The sequence below is a fragment of the Tiliqua scincoides genome, chromosome 5 (assembly GCF_035046505.1).
Source record: "Tiliqua scincoides isolate rTilSci1 chromosome 5, rTilSci1.hap2, whole genome shotgun sequence".
Lineage (NCBI taxonomy): Eukaryota > Metazoa > Chordata > Lepidosauria > Squamata > Scincidae > Tiliqua > Tiliqua scincoides.
Window position 1 is genome coordinate 47,966,117 of NC_089825.1, and position 19,367 is coordinate 47,985,483.

Here is a 19,367-nt window from a genome sequence, read left to right on the forward strand (position 1 = left end):
GGCAAGCCAAGAGGCTTGCGCTGTAACCAGCGCAGGATATGGGCCCAAAGTGGCTCGGCCAGAGGGAAGGGGAATTTATTCCTCTTACCTCTGAGTAAGGCACCCTGGCCCCTATGGGTCTCCTTGGACTTGTGTCACCTCCTGAGTTGGCACAAGTCTGAGGAGAGCGGGGCAGATTGAAGTTGCTCTGAACTCCCCAGGAATGGGGGTTGGGATCCGACATAACTGCTGAGACCCAGCCCTGTCACCTGCTCCCCACCAACCCACCCTCCAGGGCCACCCACTGCCCGCCCTTCTCCTACAGTGGAATTGATATGTGATTGGGAGAGATACTATTGGGAATATTCTGGGTGAGGGAGGGATTTTGCTAGCATGTGATTTACAAACTACTAATTTGTAGTCTGTCAGTTCCCCACAACCCACAATAAAATACAACAGCGCTGCAAGAGGGCCGAGTACTTGGACTCCTGCACTCCTGTAATTAAAAGTTACCTCCTTTCAGTCCATTTTTATTGCTTCCTGGTTAGGGCAACTGTGGGTTTAGTGATCACTTGCCCTTGTCAACTTCAGTTTCTTGCCAAATAAATGTGGGTTAATTACTGCCTTCCTGGCATCCCACTCTTTGCCTGTATCAAAATAGCTGTGCGGACCTGCCCACAGTAACCCTTGCCCTAGTGACATCTAGATTAGATTATTGCAATGCACTTTACGTGGGGCTGCCTTTGAAGACGGTCCAGAAATTACAATTAGTATAGAACGCGGCTGCTCGTGTGGTGGCTGGAGCACGTTGGTTTGACTCTGTCAAGTCATTGCTTCGGCAGCTACACTGGCTGCCGGTTCTGTTCCGGGTCCAATTCAAGGTGCTAGTTTTGACTTTTAAAGCCCTTTACGACTCGGGTCCGGGGTATTTGAGGGACCGCTTCCTTCCTTACAATCCTGCCCGTGCTCTTAGATCATCTGGGGGGCCCTTTTGACTGTGCCGCCACCAAGAGATGTGAGAGGGGCGGCAGCCAGGAAGAGGGCCTTCTCGGTGGTGGCCCCTGAACTTTGGAATACCCTCCCTTTAGAATTGTGAACTGCTCCCTCTTTGCTAACATTTCGGCGTAGACTGAAGACCTTTTTATTTCAAAAAGTTTTTAATTGTTGACAGGCTGGCTGGCTTTCTTGCTTTTTATATGAGAATCCACGGGGTTTGTTTTTTTTAGATTTTTAATTATTTGTAAGTTGTTTTAATTATTGTTTTTAATGTTGTATTTTTAATTGTTGTAAGCCGCCTTGTGTGCCCTTTGGGCATAAAGGCGGGATATAAATTAAAATAATAATAATAATAATTCATTATAGAAAGAGAATATAAAAATGTAATCTGAAGTATTTAATTGTACAAAACATACAGAAACAGTGGTTCACTAGCTAGCAGAGCTAGCTGAAAAGGTTAAGGAAAGAAATGTTCATATTTGGCCTTTAAACCTCTACATTAGTGGTTCTCACACTTTTAGCACTAGGACCCACTTTTCAGAATGAGAATCTGTCAGAACCCACCGGAAGTGATGTCATGGCCAGAAGTGACACCATCAAGCAGGAAAATTTTTTAACAATAATAGGCTGCAATTCTACCCACACTTACCCAGGAGAAAATCCCATTGATTATCATTGTTAAAACATATACAGAGTAGCCTGTTAAAAGTATAGATCTGTAACATTTTCCCAAATGCAGTAACATATGATAGCATCAAGTCTACTATATTAAAAATAAAATATTGAAATGAGTGGGAACCCACCTGGAATTGGCTCGCGACCCTCCTAATGGTTCCCAACCCACAGTTTAAGAAACACTGCTCTATCTATATTCCTACATATGGCAATGTGGTTCTCTCAACTTTTAAGTGCCTAAAACAATAAAATTAAACTACTGTGTTTAATGGGATTGCCCCAAGTACCATCAGAAGTTACAGAAGTCACTTGATGTAGGCAAAAATCACTTTTTAAAAAGTAAGTTCAAAGAACATGCAACTTTTCAGGTGATCTTCTTGTACATTCCAAAAGTTCAGATGCTGGTCAACACAAATTGATAAATATAAAATGGAATTCTTCATTGAAGAGTAATCTCATGACTATTCTGCTCTTTAGAGTGATACTGGTGCACTAAAAGAAAAATCAAAGTTCTGTGTTTCAGTTTTAAAAATGCAAGGGTTTACTGTGCAATACAAATGGAGATGAAAAATGAATTGCACAAATGCGCCAATATTTAGTATAACATTTCACATCAAAATCAGAAAAGTTACAGTTCAACATTATCACAATACCTATTCCTTCAGTAGTACAATCCAAGATTATACCTTCCAGATACAGTAGAGTAACTGGTTTTCAAGAATAACTTCAGATTTATTCAAATATGTTATGCAAGAAAGATAAAAGATTCAGTAGTTATTTCAACATTTCAAAGTTAATCAATAAATTACTGCGTAGCTATTTTGGTTTACAAACTAGTTCAACATATACCTTTTAGGATACACAAAAAAATCTGCTTCTCTTAACCAGGCACCAAAAAAACGAGTATCAAATTACAGTTCTGTATAGAACTTGAACCTAAGTAAGTTCTCATTTAAAATACTGCATAAAATCAAGTATTTGAACATTGAGGTAATATTCTCTTTCTTTCTTTGTATTTTTTAATTTAACATGCTTTTCTAGAGAATACCTGATGTTGACAATGTAGGTTTCCATTTTCCAGTTACTGGCTCACTATTCCAGTTACTCATAAGAAAAAGCATGATAATCTGGAGAAAGTTTTTCAACAGCATAATTAGAAGTGGAATTCTTGCTAGCCTCTAAAACCTATAGAATCAGGCCTACAAGCAATCTTGTAATAACCATATTTCAAATGCACAGGTTGTGCAACTAAAAAGGCATTTTAGTTTCCACTGGATTGTATCTACTTTAAAATTTTCCAAGTGTAATTGAAATCAATGTTAGTCATAGTCATCTCATGCTCTGCCAGCATAAGCCTTGGATCAGTGGCACAAAATCCATGCTGCCATTGTGCACTTGGGGCCACTGGTGCAAATGGTCAGAGGCCCTATGTGCATGACAGCAGCTCCCAGATACCCCGCTGGACAAAGTAAGTCAGTGGTGGGGGCAGTTAGGGAATGGGAGGGGGAAGAGCTCACCATATGCTGCTGCCGCCAAGATCCTATCCACCTTTCCCTGCCCTGAACCACCCCTTCAGGCTTACAAAATAGCTAGCATAAGTTAAAGGAGACCCATTGGAGGCCAGATGTCCTAGAGGGAGGTAAATATGCAGAATGTGCTCTGTCATGGTATAGGCTGGCAGGGGATAGACTTATCCCTAAGTAGTCTCACCGATTTCGGTTCGGCTTAGTCAGGATTCACTTTATACAAGTCTACTGGATTCTACAACATCTCTTTAAAAACATATATCGGCAATATTAGTGCATCTTATAAAATGACGTTTTCTTAAGCAACTGAACTCACAACATTTACTGCATGAATTAAAAGGTGCTGGAGGAGAGAAATTCACTACTAACATATTTTTCTTTAACTCTTCCTAGTTTTGTTCTTTTTCGTATTGCTTATCAGCGCTAATTATTTTGGCAGTCCCACTTCATAAGCTGCAATAAAATGTTACAATATTCTATGTACTCTTCAGCTACAAAAGAGGGGGGGAAACTGAAACATTTTGACTCAGAATTTTATGAGACTGGTAAATACATGAATTGTATTTCAAAAATGTAAATGTTTCAAAAATCCAATTTGAGAAAATCTAGTTTTAAAATGTTATATTTTATAGAGACACACATACCCGGTCTAAACAATACAAAAACCAGTATCTAACTAAACTGTACAAAGTTTTTTGTTAAAAATTTCCCCATCCCAGGAAAAGGCACTATGTACTGTAGTTTAAAGTGCGCAAATAACATCCTCCTTAAAGAAATGGTGCAAAGAAAAACCTGTTTTTTTAAAAACCTCTGTATTTCTTCATAATATTCTACCAAGTATTGCCTTGAATTATATCTGCAGCTGGTTTTCTAAAGAAGAGAATGTGATCAGTCCACAGAATTGCAGATATCTTTTATTTTCTGATTGAAGTCTTCAGGTTGATCAGCATACACATAATGACCTGCACCAAGGATAGCCTATGGAAGAGGTAACAAAAGAAAGAAATGAGAAATTCAAATAAGAAAACACATCCTAAAGGTCCACTTTCAAGAAAAACCAAGTGCTTAACATAACCAATAAAGTGACTTGTAAAATTAATTATGAATATGTAAATTCTCCCAACATTGCAGATATGCACAACAGGGTAGCACACTGAGCAGCTCATACTGAAGCAATCCTACAAAACCATCTTTCACTTTAAATCCCATTAGAAGAGATTATATTGCTTACAAAGCACAAACTTGCACTAACACAGCTCTTCTACATAACAAAAAATACCACCATGACCTAAGGACAGGTGCTTACCTGCAACAGTCGTTCTTTGAGTGGTCATCTATGCAGTCACACATAGTGCATGTGTGTTCTGTGCATGGGCAGAGCTGACCTTGGATGTTTTGTTGAGCATCCTGTTTTGCGCTTAAGTGGAGACATCCTGTCCATGGTTGCATGTTTTGAGCATGACAGACTATTCAATCCCTCAGTATCCTTGAGAACTGTTCACTGGTTCAAACTGTCTTACTTAAGAGGAGTTCCAAATAGTAGATTCAAATCTGTAGAGAGGATGGCTGTGTGCTTCATGAGACTGCAGAGATGACCACTTGAAGAACTACTGTTACAGATGAGAAACCTGCCCTCCTTTATGGACTCTGTGCAGTCACATATACTGGAGACTAGCTAACACCCCTTTCCTGGAGATTGTTGCAGGTTGCCCAGGAGAAGTTCCACAGAACAGTGTGTCAAACAAGGCACTGGCTTTCAGTCATGTGGCTAGGCTAGGGCATAGTGCTTTATGAAGACTGACTGTGTAGACACAATCTGCTGCTCTGCAGAGCTCCGAGAGTGGAACACCTCTCAGGCTTGGGACAAAGGAAGAAACCACTCTGGAGAACTACGCTCTCAAGGAGACTCTTTTTCTGCCAACTGGTAAGCCAGAAAAAGATAGGTGTGGGAGTGACATTCCCAAACAGTCATGAATGCCCCTCTTCCACTCTACCAGACAAGACCCGGTGCAAAAGTCCCTTCGGGAAGTCCCTTCGGGGAGAAAGGCGGGGTAAAAATAAAGTTATTATCATCATCATCATCATTATTATTATTATTATTATTATTATTATTATTATTATTATTATTAAAAGCCCTTTTCCTCTCATCTGTTCAGCATGGAGACAGAGGTCAAATTCATAAGCACTTCTGTGGTTGCAAATCTCTAAAGCAAGGCAACTAAAATTCTGAGGACACCTCAATTTCTATCGAGAAGTATTAACCATTCAAATTCATGCATGAAAGACAGGAAAAGTATTTTAAAGGAAACAGGAGTATTATTATTATTATTATTATTATTATTAACAGTATTTATATACCGCTTTTCAACTAAAAGTTCACAAAGCGGTTTACAGAGAAAAATCAAATAATTAAATGGCTCCCTGTCCCAAAAGGGCTCACAATCTAAAAAGATGCAAATGAATACCAGCAGACAGCCACTAGAACAGACAGTGCTGGGGTGAGGTGGGCCAATTACTCTCCCCCTGCTAAAAAAAGGAGCACCCACTTGAAAAGTGCCTCTTACCCAATTAGCAGGGGTAGAGTAAAGGCATGCCCCGTATCCGTGGGGGTTCCATGAAACTGCAGATATCGGCAAACCTTCTATAACCACAGGACGCTCTGCTCCCCTCACCTCTGGAGAGTCCACTGAGCCTACCTTAGGCTGTGGACATCTTTCTGCTGCCTCTGCCGGGCTCACACTGAGCCCGATAGTAAAAAAAACAAAAAAAACAAAAAAACACCACCACAACTCCTGGTTTCTCAGTTAAACTGGAAGTGATGTTTTCAATGCCTTATAAGGCATTAGGAGACCCTGTGGACCTGATCCATGGATAAGTGAAACCACAGATACGGGGCACCCCAGTATCTACAACCATCTGGGCTGCAGTCTAAGCCCAGAAAAGATAACCAGTTTTTCATGCCCCACTTTAGGAATCCGACTTACACAAGTGCTCTCAGAATCCTATAACTACCATTCAAAGGTCCTGTAAAAGGACAGGCAATTATTAATAGAATAACTACTAACACATCCCACTTACTATAGTCTTCACATATGAATTTGGTCGCAGAGACTGGATGGTAGTCCCGGAATTGCCATCTATACATGACCGTGCTCCATAAATCACAGTGATAGGAATGTTTTTGTGCATGTCGGCAATACGCTGCAGCATTGGCCTTTTGGCCCATCCATAAGGAACTGTCATGTTCTTGAAAGCAGTTTCACCACTTAAAGAAAAAAGAAACAGGCTCCTGAATATTGTATGTCTGGCCTTGCCTTATTTAAGCTGGAGATTTAAAACTGTACAACAGGGAAGAGGAAGAGATCACTAAGACTGCAATCCTAGGCATACTTACTTAGAAATCTCACTGTGTTCAATAGGTTTACTCCAAGTTAAGTATGCACAGGACTGCAATCTAAGCAGCTTGATTAGAGAAACCTTAGATAACTAACAATACATGATAAAATAGAGAATTAACCTACACTTTTAAGCAACACAAGATATCCAATGACATACATTTATATATAACAAAAGTTACTTAATTCTTGCTTAATTTTGCCTACAGAATGCCATATTAAAACAAGGAAGTCTTACACATTTCCTGAAGGTATTCAGCTACAAACTATTGAGAGGATAGGAATCTCACAGGATTGCCATCAATGACTTTTATCCACCCTTGCTGTTCAGCTTGGTGCATAGAAGGCACAAAGTAGTAATGGATCTTAAGGGGTCATGACAGAACAAAGGATATGTGGGTGTGCCTGAAATGTGCAAAGCCCAACCCAAAAAAAGGTTTATAAATTGATGCTCCAAAGCAGTCAAAGCTTTGTCCAGAAATTCTGATTATATTGCACGAAGCCAATTTAAAATAAGCTTTCAGTTTTGCAATCCAATGGAAGAGCCTGTTTCTAAGCAAACAATTGAAAATGTAAGGCTATTCACTTGCTTAAAGGATATTCAAATCTTTTACTCTTCCTTCACACACTGTTTACCAGCATGAAAAAATGTCTAAAATGGAAAGTTGGGGATTTATGGTAATGAAATCAATTCAATAAAATTTTGCAGGTTTATCTTCTTACCTTGGTGACTGCACATTACAATGGTAGATGTATTCAGTGACAGTATCATCATCAAACTTGGAAGAATATTTTCTCTTGAAGTCTGGCCTAATACGCTGTACAAGACTCAATCCTGTTAATAATCAAAACAAAAAAGATTAACTACTAATGGTGGACATAACTAATTATGGTTCTTTCACAATGCTCAATAATGACTTTTAACAATTTAAAACTAGCTACAGAGTGAATCTGAGTGAATTTCAGGATCACATAGTTTCAGTCATTGTTGACAGGCAGTAGGGAGATTAAGTGAAGAGAATATTGCCAAAAAATATGCACTTGAAATCTCTCTCTCTACAGGTTGTACACCGCTCTTCTTCTCAACAGAACTGTTCTTGTTTGTGCCCAGCAATCAGCCCATAGTAAACACACAGGGCACAGATAAAAGCTCTATTTGATTATACAGGAGATGTCTGTTGGATCCAAGTTGGATGTGGATCCTAGACACATGACAGAATGACAAAAAGCAATACTGTATTCACTGAACAGGAGCCCTCTTCACACTTCCTCCACATCCCCAAGTAATCAACGGATGTTTGAGAAGAAACTTGCGATTTCTGCCTTCTGGCCCCTTAATCCAATTCTTAAACACAAGCACTTTTTGCAAACCTTCACCGACACATGTGAAGATAAGAGGGTGGAGGGGGCTCAAACCAATTCACTAAATACATAGACAAAGAATGAACAGAGTTTTAGAGAAACTTATACTTAACAGAATGCATTATCTATAGCTTATCTGAATTTCTGGTCTAGGAATGCAGTACCATCAGCTTCATCTTGACATTTTTGTAGCATCAGTGAATAAAGATGCTTCTTTTCCTTCTCTCTGATAAGGAGGTAAATATCTTCTAAAGCTATCTCCACTCTGCATTGTATACCTAAGGCTTCTGAGACTGAATCACTGCACTGCTCAACAATTTTTCATCTCACAAGGATCTAAACAAGTTCCTTATCCTCATTCCTTAGCAACTGAGCTATTTGCCAGAACAAGACAGAATGATAACATTCAAGGAAGCAATGTGGACCCTCTTTGAAGCCAATGTGGTCATTTATGTAAGAAACTCTGAACTGCCTTTTTCTTACATAAAGGAAGAATAAATTGTTTTAAGCAGGGCATTCAGCTACAAAGTAAATCTTTAAAAATCAAATTTCAGATAAAAGCTGCAACAAACATTCCTTTTTGTGACTTCACAAACTATTTAAACATTTAGGAATCCTAATCTCTTTCTATTTAAACACCATAACTGAAAATCAATTACATACCACTGTACCATAATATCAAGGCAGACCTTGCTAAGCAAGGGAACCTCATGACTTGGAAAATAGAAATGTTATAAAAGTAAATATTCTCCCTTTATATTCTACTCCTTTATACTTAACAGCTAAACATCTAATCAACTGGCCATGGCTAAGCAACTTTCATTTGGCAAAGGAGGCACTGATTAAACCAACATATTCTAAAAACCCAATACACAAAGAAGATTTAGTATTCCTAAATCTTAAATCAGCCATTTTCAACCACTCTGCGTGACACACTGGTGTGCAACAAGTGGTCTACAGGAATTTGGGGGAAGGTCACTTATTAGTAGGGCCAATGGAAGATATGAGCCCCCCACTGACAGCATGGTGTGCCTTGTCAATTGTCAAAAACCTGATGGTGTGCCTTGACAATTTCAGAGCTTTATCAGTGTGCCATGAGATGAAAAAGGTTGAAAATCACTGTCTTAAATGTTATCAACAGGCTGTCCAAATACACTGGGGTTTTTTTTCCATTGGACCAACCTTTCTACCAACAACAACTTGCTCTCACTAGAGAAAGAAGCACTATTCAACCAACCAACCAGACTTTAGTCAACTTGCTGTGGACCTCCAGGTATCTCCAGCCCTCAACCACAGCAAGAAATCAACTATGCACAAGCTAATGTTTTAAGGGCCTAAGATAACTGGAAAAACACTCAAGCCCAAGGACTGTCATCCCTCTTTCCTGCCAGGTAAAGATCCTTTAGCCTTTAATGATGAATGCACCATGGACATGCATCAAGGGCAAAGTATTTTACTTATGATGAATTAACCAGGAAAGCAGAAGGGCACAAGTTCCTATTCTTTCAATACTTACAAATTAGGTATCATTTTATCAGAGTTCTCTAGTTTAATCCTATTTAAAAGGTTATTAGAATCAACGTCCAAAGTCTAAAGGATGAAATCTCTAACATATATAAAATGTAATCAAACTCTTCTAAGTCTGATTCCCCATTATATACATAAATCTAGTATTCCAATTTAGAAATGGAATTAAATAAATACATAGAACATCTGGAGTTCTAATACCACTGTCAAGGAAAATGCTTATAAAGCCATGTGCAGATGGTATACTACTCCAAATTCAAAACAAAACAAGAACTGCATAATGCAACTCTGGTCAATATTGGTGGATGCAAAGGAGTAGCCATGAAGCACAACATGTGGAGGAACTGCCCATACGCTACAATTTTGGGGTATCTGTAATAGACAAAATACAAAAAATCACTAGCCACAGATTGGTGTTCAATCCTAAAAAATTTAACATAAATTTCCTAATTTACAGGGAACCCAATTAAGAATTTACTTTCCAATGCTAAACAAGCATTGCACAGCATTTGAAATTCACTAAAGTGCCATCTGTTTCACAGGCTTAACAGAATCTAGAATCTTCTAATTACATACAGAAATTACCCGAGCAATTTTTGATGACCAAACATAAAAAAAACTGCTTCTTAGAAATCTGGCTATCATTTGTCTCCTACACAGAGAAATATAAAAGTGCAACACCCAACCAGAAATATAGAAAGACATCTATTCGCTATAAAAAAAGGAATTTACAATGAATGAGTTACATTTTAACAGTGCGATCCTTATGCACATCTACTCAGAAGTAAGCCCCATTGATTTCAATTAGACTTCCAGACAATGGCATATGAGTGCAATCTTACACTGCACTCCTATGCATGGTTACTCAAAAGTCCTATTGTATTCAAAAGTCCTAATGTATTCTTCAGGAAGTGAGTTCAGGATTACAGCCTAAGTTTAGTCTGTCATGACTAAACCCCACTGATTTCATTAAGTCATGACTTTACAAAACTATATGAACAAGTTCAAAATGGAAAAAAATATTTGCTACTAAACAAAGTCATCTATCAATTATTTTCTAGGAAAATATCCATGAGTTTAGATGACATAAACGTTGTCCCCAAAATTATTGTTCCAGTACTTTATGTACAAAATCAATTTCTATACAAGTTTGTTCAATGTGTCAAATTCCTTAGTGATGACTATCCTATCCAACTGTCCAGCCCAGGTGCAGTTGCAATTCAGCCCCTAGGCAAGGGAACAAATGTTTCCTTACCTTGTGGAGGCCTCCATAACTACCCTCCTACCACAGCATGCAGCGCAAACCCCATTGGCATGGCTACACCAGGGCTGGAAAGTTTGGCCCTAACTAAACTCAGCATACAACCCTATTATCAGTTTCAAAGACTGTACACATTTATATGCTATATTTTGTTGGGTATGGGTAAGTTAAGTACAAGCAATGTATTTCTTTTGTACAACAGATCACAACCAAGATTTTCCTGATGCCACCTTCTTTTGGTATTCTTGTAATTTTATAGACTGTTGCTGTATCTAGAAAAGATTTTAACAACGAAGAAAAAGAGAAGGTAAATACTATTTAGGTAGATATTGGTCCTACAATTCTTCTTACCTACAGACACCCAAAGGCAAAGCTAATTGAGTTTCGCAGTCAATGACAGCTAATGATTAGATCCCTTAACAGTATTAGAATAAACTAACACTCACCAAAGGGTCCTGCTATCCTGAGACCAGCCAATGGATTAAATGGACTCAAAACTGCTCCAAGTGCTTTGATCCAGATTGGAATTGGTCTCTCATGTTCGGCACTAGAAGGTCTTTCTGGAAAACCCCATGGCTCCACTAATATAAGATGTTTTGCCCTGTAGGTACAAAAGGTTTTGTCAACAGCGTATTTAAAATGCTGTATTCCAGAATCAGTTTTACACAGGTTTTTTATATCTCCTGGTCAGTCACTGCAGGAAACAGCACACTGAACTAAATGGGCCTTTGTTTTAGATTGCTCCAACTCGTATACAGAGCAGCTACTTGCTATTGCTTCATTAATTCCTTTTAATCAGTTCACTTACTATTTAGGATGTAAAGGTGTAAACACTAGAATAACAAGAAACAAGACATGTCAGATGGCTAAAAAAGACAATACAGCCATTTATAATTGGGCAACCTAATGAATTCATAAGTTTTGTCCATACCTTACACTTTAATTCATGGTTAGATATGACCATGACACTAAATGACATATAATCATGCACATGAATGACCACAGCCAGGAACACCCTAGCAAACATTCGAGCATGAACTATTAAATAGAAAAAAATAAAAACTCATACCAGATATCACAGAGAAACAATTTTTTCTTGAGATACAATAACCATGATAATAACCCCACTACTGTCAACATGTGTTAATAATTCACAATTAATACATGGACCTCAAGCATTATTACACTACTGGCATAGTCCAGAATAAAATTCATAGTTCTTCAGTCACTCTAGTCTACACCATGGAAAGTTTAAGAAAATAAAGTGCATAATTATGAGTTAGGCTCTGTATCCAAAGAGAAGCAATAAGAAAGGTTTTGATTTGACTTTCATAGTTTGTCAGGTTGTATCCCAAATAGTCTTTATCATGCTATCCAATGCTACCTTTTGCCAGAGGGACTACAAGTTACGTAGCACCCTGTGATATGTTACTCCTTAGACTCCAGTGCCACAGATGCTCCCCAAGTTTGCACAACAGTAAAAAGGTACAAACATTTGTGCAAGTAGTCAGTACGGAATTATGTCCACCTTCCCATGCCTTTTTCATTAGTGTAGTATATTTTTTAATTAAAACATAGCAAATTTGAACCAACATATCTGCTTATACATTCACCAATACAACTTGTTCATTTCTCTCCAAAACAAAGGGCTTAATTCCAAGAAAACCTATCAAATATAGGCTGTACTGCATTCTCAGTTTAAATGCAAATACAGGTCCAGCCTATTTATACACAGATTTTTTATACACGGATTTGACACAACATGAATGGCCCCTGCAAATGAGAAAGAATGTGCTGATCCCTGGAGAAAGGGAAAAATGCATCCCTTTAAAATCAGTTTTAAAAACTGAACAGTCCTTTAACAACAGCCTCCTTAATGAGAGAGAGAGAGAGAGAGAGAGAGAGAGAGAGAGAGAGAGAGAGAGAGGGCAGCAGGCTAACAATCCATCAATCCTTCTCTCTCCTGCAGACCCCTCCCTTCCCCCAGCACTTGAAAGAAAGGTGATCATTTTGCATTGGTGAAGGGAAGGGCTGAATGAAGTGCTGATGGATTGTCTTCTTAATGACTCTTATCTTAGAGTCAAAAGGTCAGCAAGGCTGTTTTTCAATCACTGGAGCAAAGAAACTTAGTTTTTTAAATTGATTTGCTATAGTGCTTTTTTTTAATCCACGTGAGTGCTTGGAGCAGAACCCACGTGAATAATTTGTCTCAACCTGTACTCTAGTTTGAACTATCTGATTCCAACAAAACAACGCTGCAAAAGAAGTTAATTCACAAACTCACTGCTTTTGGATACCTTAAACCAGGGGTGTTAAACATATGGCCCAGGGGCTGGATGTGACACCCCCCCCCCCCGGAAACTTTTTATCCGGCCCTCAGGCTCTCAGCTGCTGAGTAGTGCTGACGTGTTACTGCTGAAAAGCAGCCTACATGAAAACTGGGGACCCCCATATCTTGAAATATGATCAAGATTTGGTATTTTCTCTTCTGTCATTTGCAGTTAATGAGTTTTCTTGTGAGAACAAAGTTCTGATTTCTGGCCATCAGCTGCTTAAAGATGTCACTTTCTGCTTAATGACATCACATCTGGCCCCCAGCAGGTGCCCTGAATGCTAACTTCGGCCCTCTGTATAAAATGAGTTTGACACGCCTGCCTTAAACCATGTTGTCCAGGGTTTCCCAAACTGTGGGTCACAACCCCATCTGCAGAGGATTGCGACCTGGGTCACTCTCCCACCCACTCTTGCTTTGGTTTGGATCCAAATTGGAGCCATTCCAGAAGTTGACTTACTCATTGGGAGGGTGGGAAGTCCTCTTCTGGGTCATGGCAGGCCAGCAACACACTCTACTGGCCACTGTGGGCCTCAGAATGGCCCACAGACGCCTCAGAAAGCTACTTCCTGTTTGCTCCCACAAACCAGCAATGGCTTTCTGAAGCCCACAGAGACCAGTAGAGTGGGTCACTGGCCAGGCCTGACCTAAAGAAGCACCCCCCCCACCCTACCAGTAAGTCATTCTCGGGTTGCAAACTACTATGAAAGACGAGGTGGTTCGTGATGCAGAGAAGACTGGGAATCACTGGTGTAGTATAAAAGTGTATTTCCACACATGGACACACACATATGAAGACTAACTTCATATGCATTTCATTTTTTAAAATTACATATATTTTCCAATAACTATTACTTTTCAGATAATTTCCAATTCCACACATGACAGCAATTACTACTTAAGACAAGCTTACATTGTATGGCACTGAAGCAAAAAGTCAATCTTATTTCTCTACATCCAAAACAATCTTAGAGTCTCCTAATCTTACTCATCGTAAAGCAAAATTAATGGATTTTCCTTTCTTTAATGGAAAATGCAACTCAACAAATATTTGTTTAATCCTATCCCAAGCCTTCTGAATTTGTCAGTGCTCTAGTTCTTACACTGTGAACAGTGAAATCTGTTTGGTTAGACACATTTATTTCTTGAAAATATGGCATTACAGAGATAAACATAACAGTTATGCTGTGCTACTTCTAAGAACTGCGTATTTATTCTATTTTGGGATTTTACAATGTCTTGGATGAATCTAAACACATCTAAAGAGAACCATTCAACAACTTGGCTATTCCTACTAATTAGGATTGTGCAGAAGATGTCCCCTTGGGAAAAAAATAATAAATAAATAATAAATCATTAATTACTGCCAGTATGAACTAAGTTTCAAGCTATTACCAGATACATTTTACAGCTAGAACCATTGCCAAAAACTATTTGGAGACTACCACACTAATATATAGGTCATCAGCACACATATATAAACAAACTGATGACATTTCAAAAAAAAATCCATGACTACTAAAAGCTAAGTACTGGCCAAAAAAAGTTGTATCATTTTGTTAACTTCAGTCATAAGAACATAAGAAGAGCCCTGCCGGATCAGGCCAAAGGCCCATCTAGTCCAGCTTCCTGTATCTCACAGTGCTCCACAGTGTACTTCAGGAAACACACTAGACAAGAGACAGAACCTGTGTTCTGGTGCCCTCCCCTGCATCTGGCAATCAGAGGCAGCCTATATCTACCTTGCACATACCTACCATGACTTGTAACCCCTAATGGATTTTTCCTCCAGAAACTTGTCCAGTCCCCTTGAGCAGTTCTGTACCAATCCTTCCCACACTGCAGGTTTATTCCAAGACACTACTCTTTGGAAAAATGCCCCATTCTCCAAGGAAGCTTTCTGGTGTGCATCAAGCGTCTGGTACTAAGTTTCCCATGTTCTTTTCCATTCTTTTTGGAGGTTCTATTCTATAATTATGCTCAAGTCCAACTCACCACATGAATATGTATCATGGAAAAGAGCGTGCTTGTTACAATGCTAAGCTACATCCTCCCAAATATATTAAAACAAATGAAAAGCCACTAGAATGCCTTGGCACTGGCCAATGTGTGGAAAAAGCAGTAGTGAGAGCAGGCATGTGGTCAAACACTACCTTAGACAGGCACCCCATTAATCCAGTGAGCAAGTGATTTCTGCCTACAAAATGGAAAGTAAACCTGCAAATTTGAGGAACAGAAAATACCATACAAGTTACCATGTAGAAAAGCTGTCTGGAGAAAAAGTGCAATGCAAGTGGAGTACAGTTTTTATAGGTTTAGAACTAGTCAAGGTATGAAACTAGTTTTTCAACAATGCTCTGCTTAAAGCTAATTAGGAAACGTCATGTAGCCAAACTGCTTCATGTTACATGTTTATGAAAAGTAGTACGCGTAATATACTGTTATGCTACCAAATCAACCTATAGCTACAAGAGAAGACTTAATAATATAGGAAGGACTTCCGTTTATACAAGAATTTAAGATACCTTGATGGGTACTTCAATGAGTAAGCAGCTGCCAAGAATCCACCCAGGTTGTGTCCAAGTAAAATCATTCTTTCCAATCCTATTTTCCGTCTCCATTCTTCAATAGATTCTACAAATTGATTTTCTGCTACTTCTGCATCAGTGTCAAACTGTGGCCTACTACTGCGTCCAAATCCCAAGAGATCAAATGCATACACAGTCCTATTTGCACAAAGATCTTCAAAGTTCAGGGCCCAGAGTCCAACACCTCCTCCAAATCCATGGAGGAGAACAAGTGGAGTTTTCTGTGAAAGGTTCTGAGAGAATGTTAGCGTCCATATTTTATTTCCATTGGATAGGAAGACATATTGCTTACTGTATGTGCATGAGATACCTGGGAAAAGAGAAATACAACATCTTATTCAAACTGCTATACCCAACAGCTAGTTATATGAGAAATAAAGGCCAGATTATTAGGGTAAGTGCACAAAGAAGCTATACCCAGTCTCACTAAGGCATCACACAGCCCAACAAGAAGGCAAAGGAGCCAAAAAGGCAACACAATTATATAGCAAGGCTTGTGCACCTATATTGCACTTCTTTGCTGTCAATATACCACATTAAAATGAGCTAAAGCTAAAATCATTCATTGCTTCTTCTAGTGTCACTTCTCCACCAACCAAGGAGTGAATGAGACACATGCCATACTGAGTTTTTGTAGAAGGTTGGATAAGTTGGATAAGGAATTTAGGGCCCAATCCTATGTGCCCGTTGTGCCAGTGCTGGAGTCTAGCAGTGACACTAGGGCCCAAATCCTAACCAGCTTTCCAGCACTGGCATAGCAGTGCCAATGGGACGTGTGCTGCATCCTGCAGTTGGGTGGTACTTACGGAGGCCTCCTCAAAGCAAGGGAATGTTTGTTCTCTTCCCTTGGAGCTGCATTGCCCTTACCTTAGTGCTGGAAAGTTGGTTAGGATTGTGCCCTAGGTGTCATAAACAGGTTTACGGCACCGGGTGAGATGGAAATGCCAGTGCTAGGTCAACACCAATCAGTGCTGGGCTCAGCACCGGGAAGACAACTCTGCAGCACAGCTGGCAGTTAAGTCTTGTTCGCAGAGCATCTTTTCATGGAAGGAGAGAGAGAAGGGGGAAGGCAGAACAGGGCAGGGGGTGGCAGAACAGGGGAAGAGACTGGGCTAGGAGGGGGCAGTACTGGCAGTGGCCTCCTCTGCCAGATCCAAAGTTCTGTGTCGGGCATGCAAGCCTGAAATGAAGCTCCTTGGATCTATGCCAGTAAATTAGCTGGTGCAGACTCAAGGAAGCCTACTGTGGAGGCTGGGGACAAAAGTCCCCTTCCCCCAAGCAGACCTCCAGCGGCTTCGTGGTGCCTGCAGGATACAGCAGTAGCCATTTTAGCACCACTTTTCCTCCAAGCACCAGAAAGCATAAGACTGGGCTGCCTATGACATTGTGTTGTGTAATAAGAATTTCTAGTGCAAATAACTGGTGAGAAGGGAGGGGGAGGGAGGTAAAGATAGCAAGAAAGCTAGATACAAAAAAAAATCAGCATTTGTTTTACAATTGAAATTCAAACAAAATACAATATGGTGATTTCTCGGGGGGGGGGGGAATCACTACCATGGAAAGCTGGAATCTAAACTCTCTACTGGTTAGCACAGTAAGAAAACCGGTTAAGGTGCACAATGCTGGGCATATCTTATTTATCTTCAGTCATGAGCAGACAAGTAGTATAAATTTTAGGGTATATCTGAGCCAGTTGCCTTTCATACATCAAAAAGCTGAAGCAGTCTGCACCTAATCACCCTGTGGGTTCAATAAAGATACGTCAGCTTTTTTGTAGAATACACGTGATCCATCTAGAGTTCAGAACATGCCTCTTGCTGCTTAAAATAGCAGGTTAATGAAATAACCAGAAGTAAATTGGCTTGCAAGTAGACATCTCAGCCTGCTGTTTTAACACACCAGACTAGCATACACATGCAGAGGAAAATTTAAGGGCAGGCTCCTCAGATTGCATTTTGAACTAGCATATTTGTTGCCCATCTTCTGTGGTGATTTTTACATGCATGTACTGCACATGCATAAAGACCAGAAGAGGGACAAATAAGAAACAAGGGACAAATAAAACAATAAGTGAAACACAAAGGTGCAAACAGTACACTTTTAAATTTTGAAAGGAACTCACATGGTTTTTTATTTTCTGCATTTTAAAAGTGCAAAAGTGCTTACATTTTAATAGCACACTTTTAAATTTTGAAAAGGACTGACACGGTTTTAAAAAAAAATTTCTACACTTAAAAAGTGCAAAAGTGCTTACATTTTAATATTTTCTCTTCAGCGTCTTTAAGATGTACCAGTGATGTAGGACACCATGCAGGCAGCCAACTGGATAGCCATCCTGACCTAGAGTAATAAGAATTAGAACTGTATAAACATGTGTATGCTACTAGCAATGCAGTAATCAAGTGATTAAAGTTCTTGGCTACTTGCTTAGAGCTGTAGGTTAGAAACTGCTTGTTCTTGCATTTGACGGCCATCACCACACATTCAGCAATGTATGAATATACAGTCCAGTACTATGTTGAAAAGACCTGGTGGCATTTAAAACTAGGGTATACCTCACAAAATTCATTTGTACCAGAGACTGCAAAAAATTTACTGTGTAATATCCAAAGAATACTCTGTACCGCACAAAATGCAAGAAATCTTTAAACATTACCTCAGTGCAGAGGTGTGGAAAATTCAAAAGGCAATTTAAGCATTTCTTATGAAGCACTTATAGGTTTAGGTACAATTATATTAAACTGCTTTGCAAATTATTCCCTCCATGTTACAACTGATTTCAAACAAAATGAACATCTAAAGAGCACATACTCTAAAAATGAATACGTACTGCTTCTTCCTAGTGTTAAAGAAAGAAACATGCATGGCTGGCAGCTGTTCTAGCAGTGACGGTCCTAATGACATGATAGAGGGAGCTGACAAGAAGCAGGAAGATGAGGAATGGGCAGGCGAGTATTAGTATTGGCAACCTTCAGTCTCAAAAGACTATGGTATCGCGCTCTGAAAGATGGTTCTGGCACAGCGTCTAGTGTGGCTGAAAAGGCCAATCCGGGAGTGACAAACCCTTCCACACCGGGAGCAAGTGCAGTCTGTCCCTGGTCTGTCTCCCTGGCTATGGGCCTTCCTTCTTTGCCTCAGAGGGGTGTCCAAAGTTTTTGGGAGGAGAGCCACATGAGAGCTCTTTGACACTGTGTCGGGGGCCGGGGGAAAAAAGAATGAATTTACATATAAAATTTGAATAAATTTACATAAGTTTACATAAATGAATATATTAAAGATGAACTTATATGAATGAATGAAGGTCTTGAAATAGCTCAATGCCTATAAAAGGCCTTGCACAAAGCAAAGCTGGCCTTTCCTTGCTGCCGCTGCTGCGTCACAAATATGAAAGAGCAAGCAGTGGAGGGAGCTCTCATCCCACAGCTCACACGAGAGGTCAAACAGTCGCCCTCACGCTGAGAGAAGTTGTGTTGGGCCAGTGCGGGCTTCAACAAATCTCCAGAGGGCCAGAGGCTCATTGGAGACTGGGGGCTCCCTGAGGGCCGCATTGAGAGACCTCGAGGGCCGCAAGTGGCCCCCGGGCCGGGGTTTGGGCACCCCTGCCTCAGACTGTTGGCAAAGTGTCTCTTCAAACTGGGGAAGGCCATGCTGCACAGCCTGCCTCCAAGCAGGCCGCTCAGAGGCAGGTGAGTGATGCAAGGGGTAAGAGAAAGGACACTCAGATTT

The 19,367-nt window shown here is 39.9% G+C and overlaps 1 protein-coding gene across 1 annotated transcript in view; it reads right to left on the reverse strand.

Annotated features, from left to right (window-relative positions):
- Positions 1–1,461: 1,461 nt before the first annotated feature.
- ABHD5 (abhydrolase domain containing 5, lysophosphatidic acid acyltransferase) overlaps positions 1,462–19,367 on the reverse strand; it is a 33,369-nt gene continuing 15,463 nt past the window's right edge. The window contains exons 2-7 of the mRNA XM_066630974.1: positions 17,896–17,981; positions 15,579–15,951; positions 11,168–11,322; positions 7,295–7,406; positions 6,255–6,441; positions 1,462–4,154 (exon numbers count right to left, since the gene is read on the reverse strand). Of these exons, the coding sequence (XP_066487071.1) occupies positions 4,065–4,154; positions 6,255–6,441; positions 7,295–7,406; positions 11,168–11,322; positions 15,579–15,951; positions 17,896–17,981 (1,003 nt within the window). The 3' untranslated portion in view covers positions 1,462–4,064. The remainder of the gene's footprint in view (positions 4,155–6,254; positions 6,442–7,294; positions 7,407–11,167; positions 11,323–15,578; positions 15,952–17,895; positions 17,982–19,367) is intronic.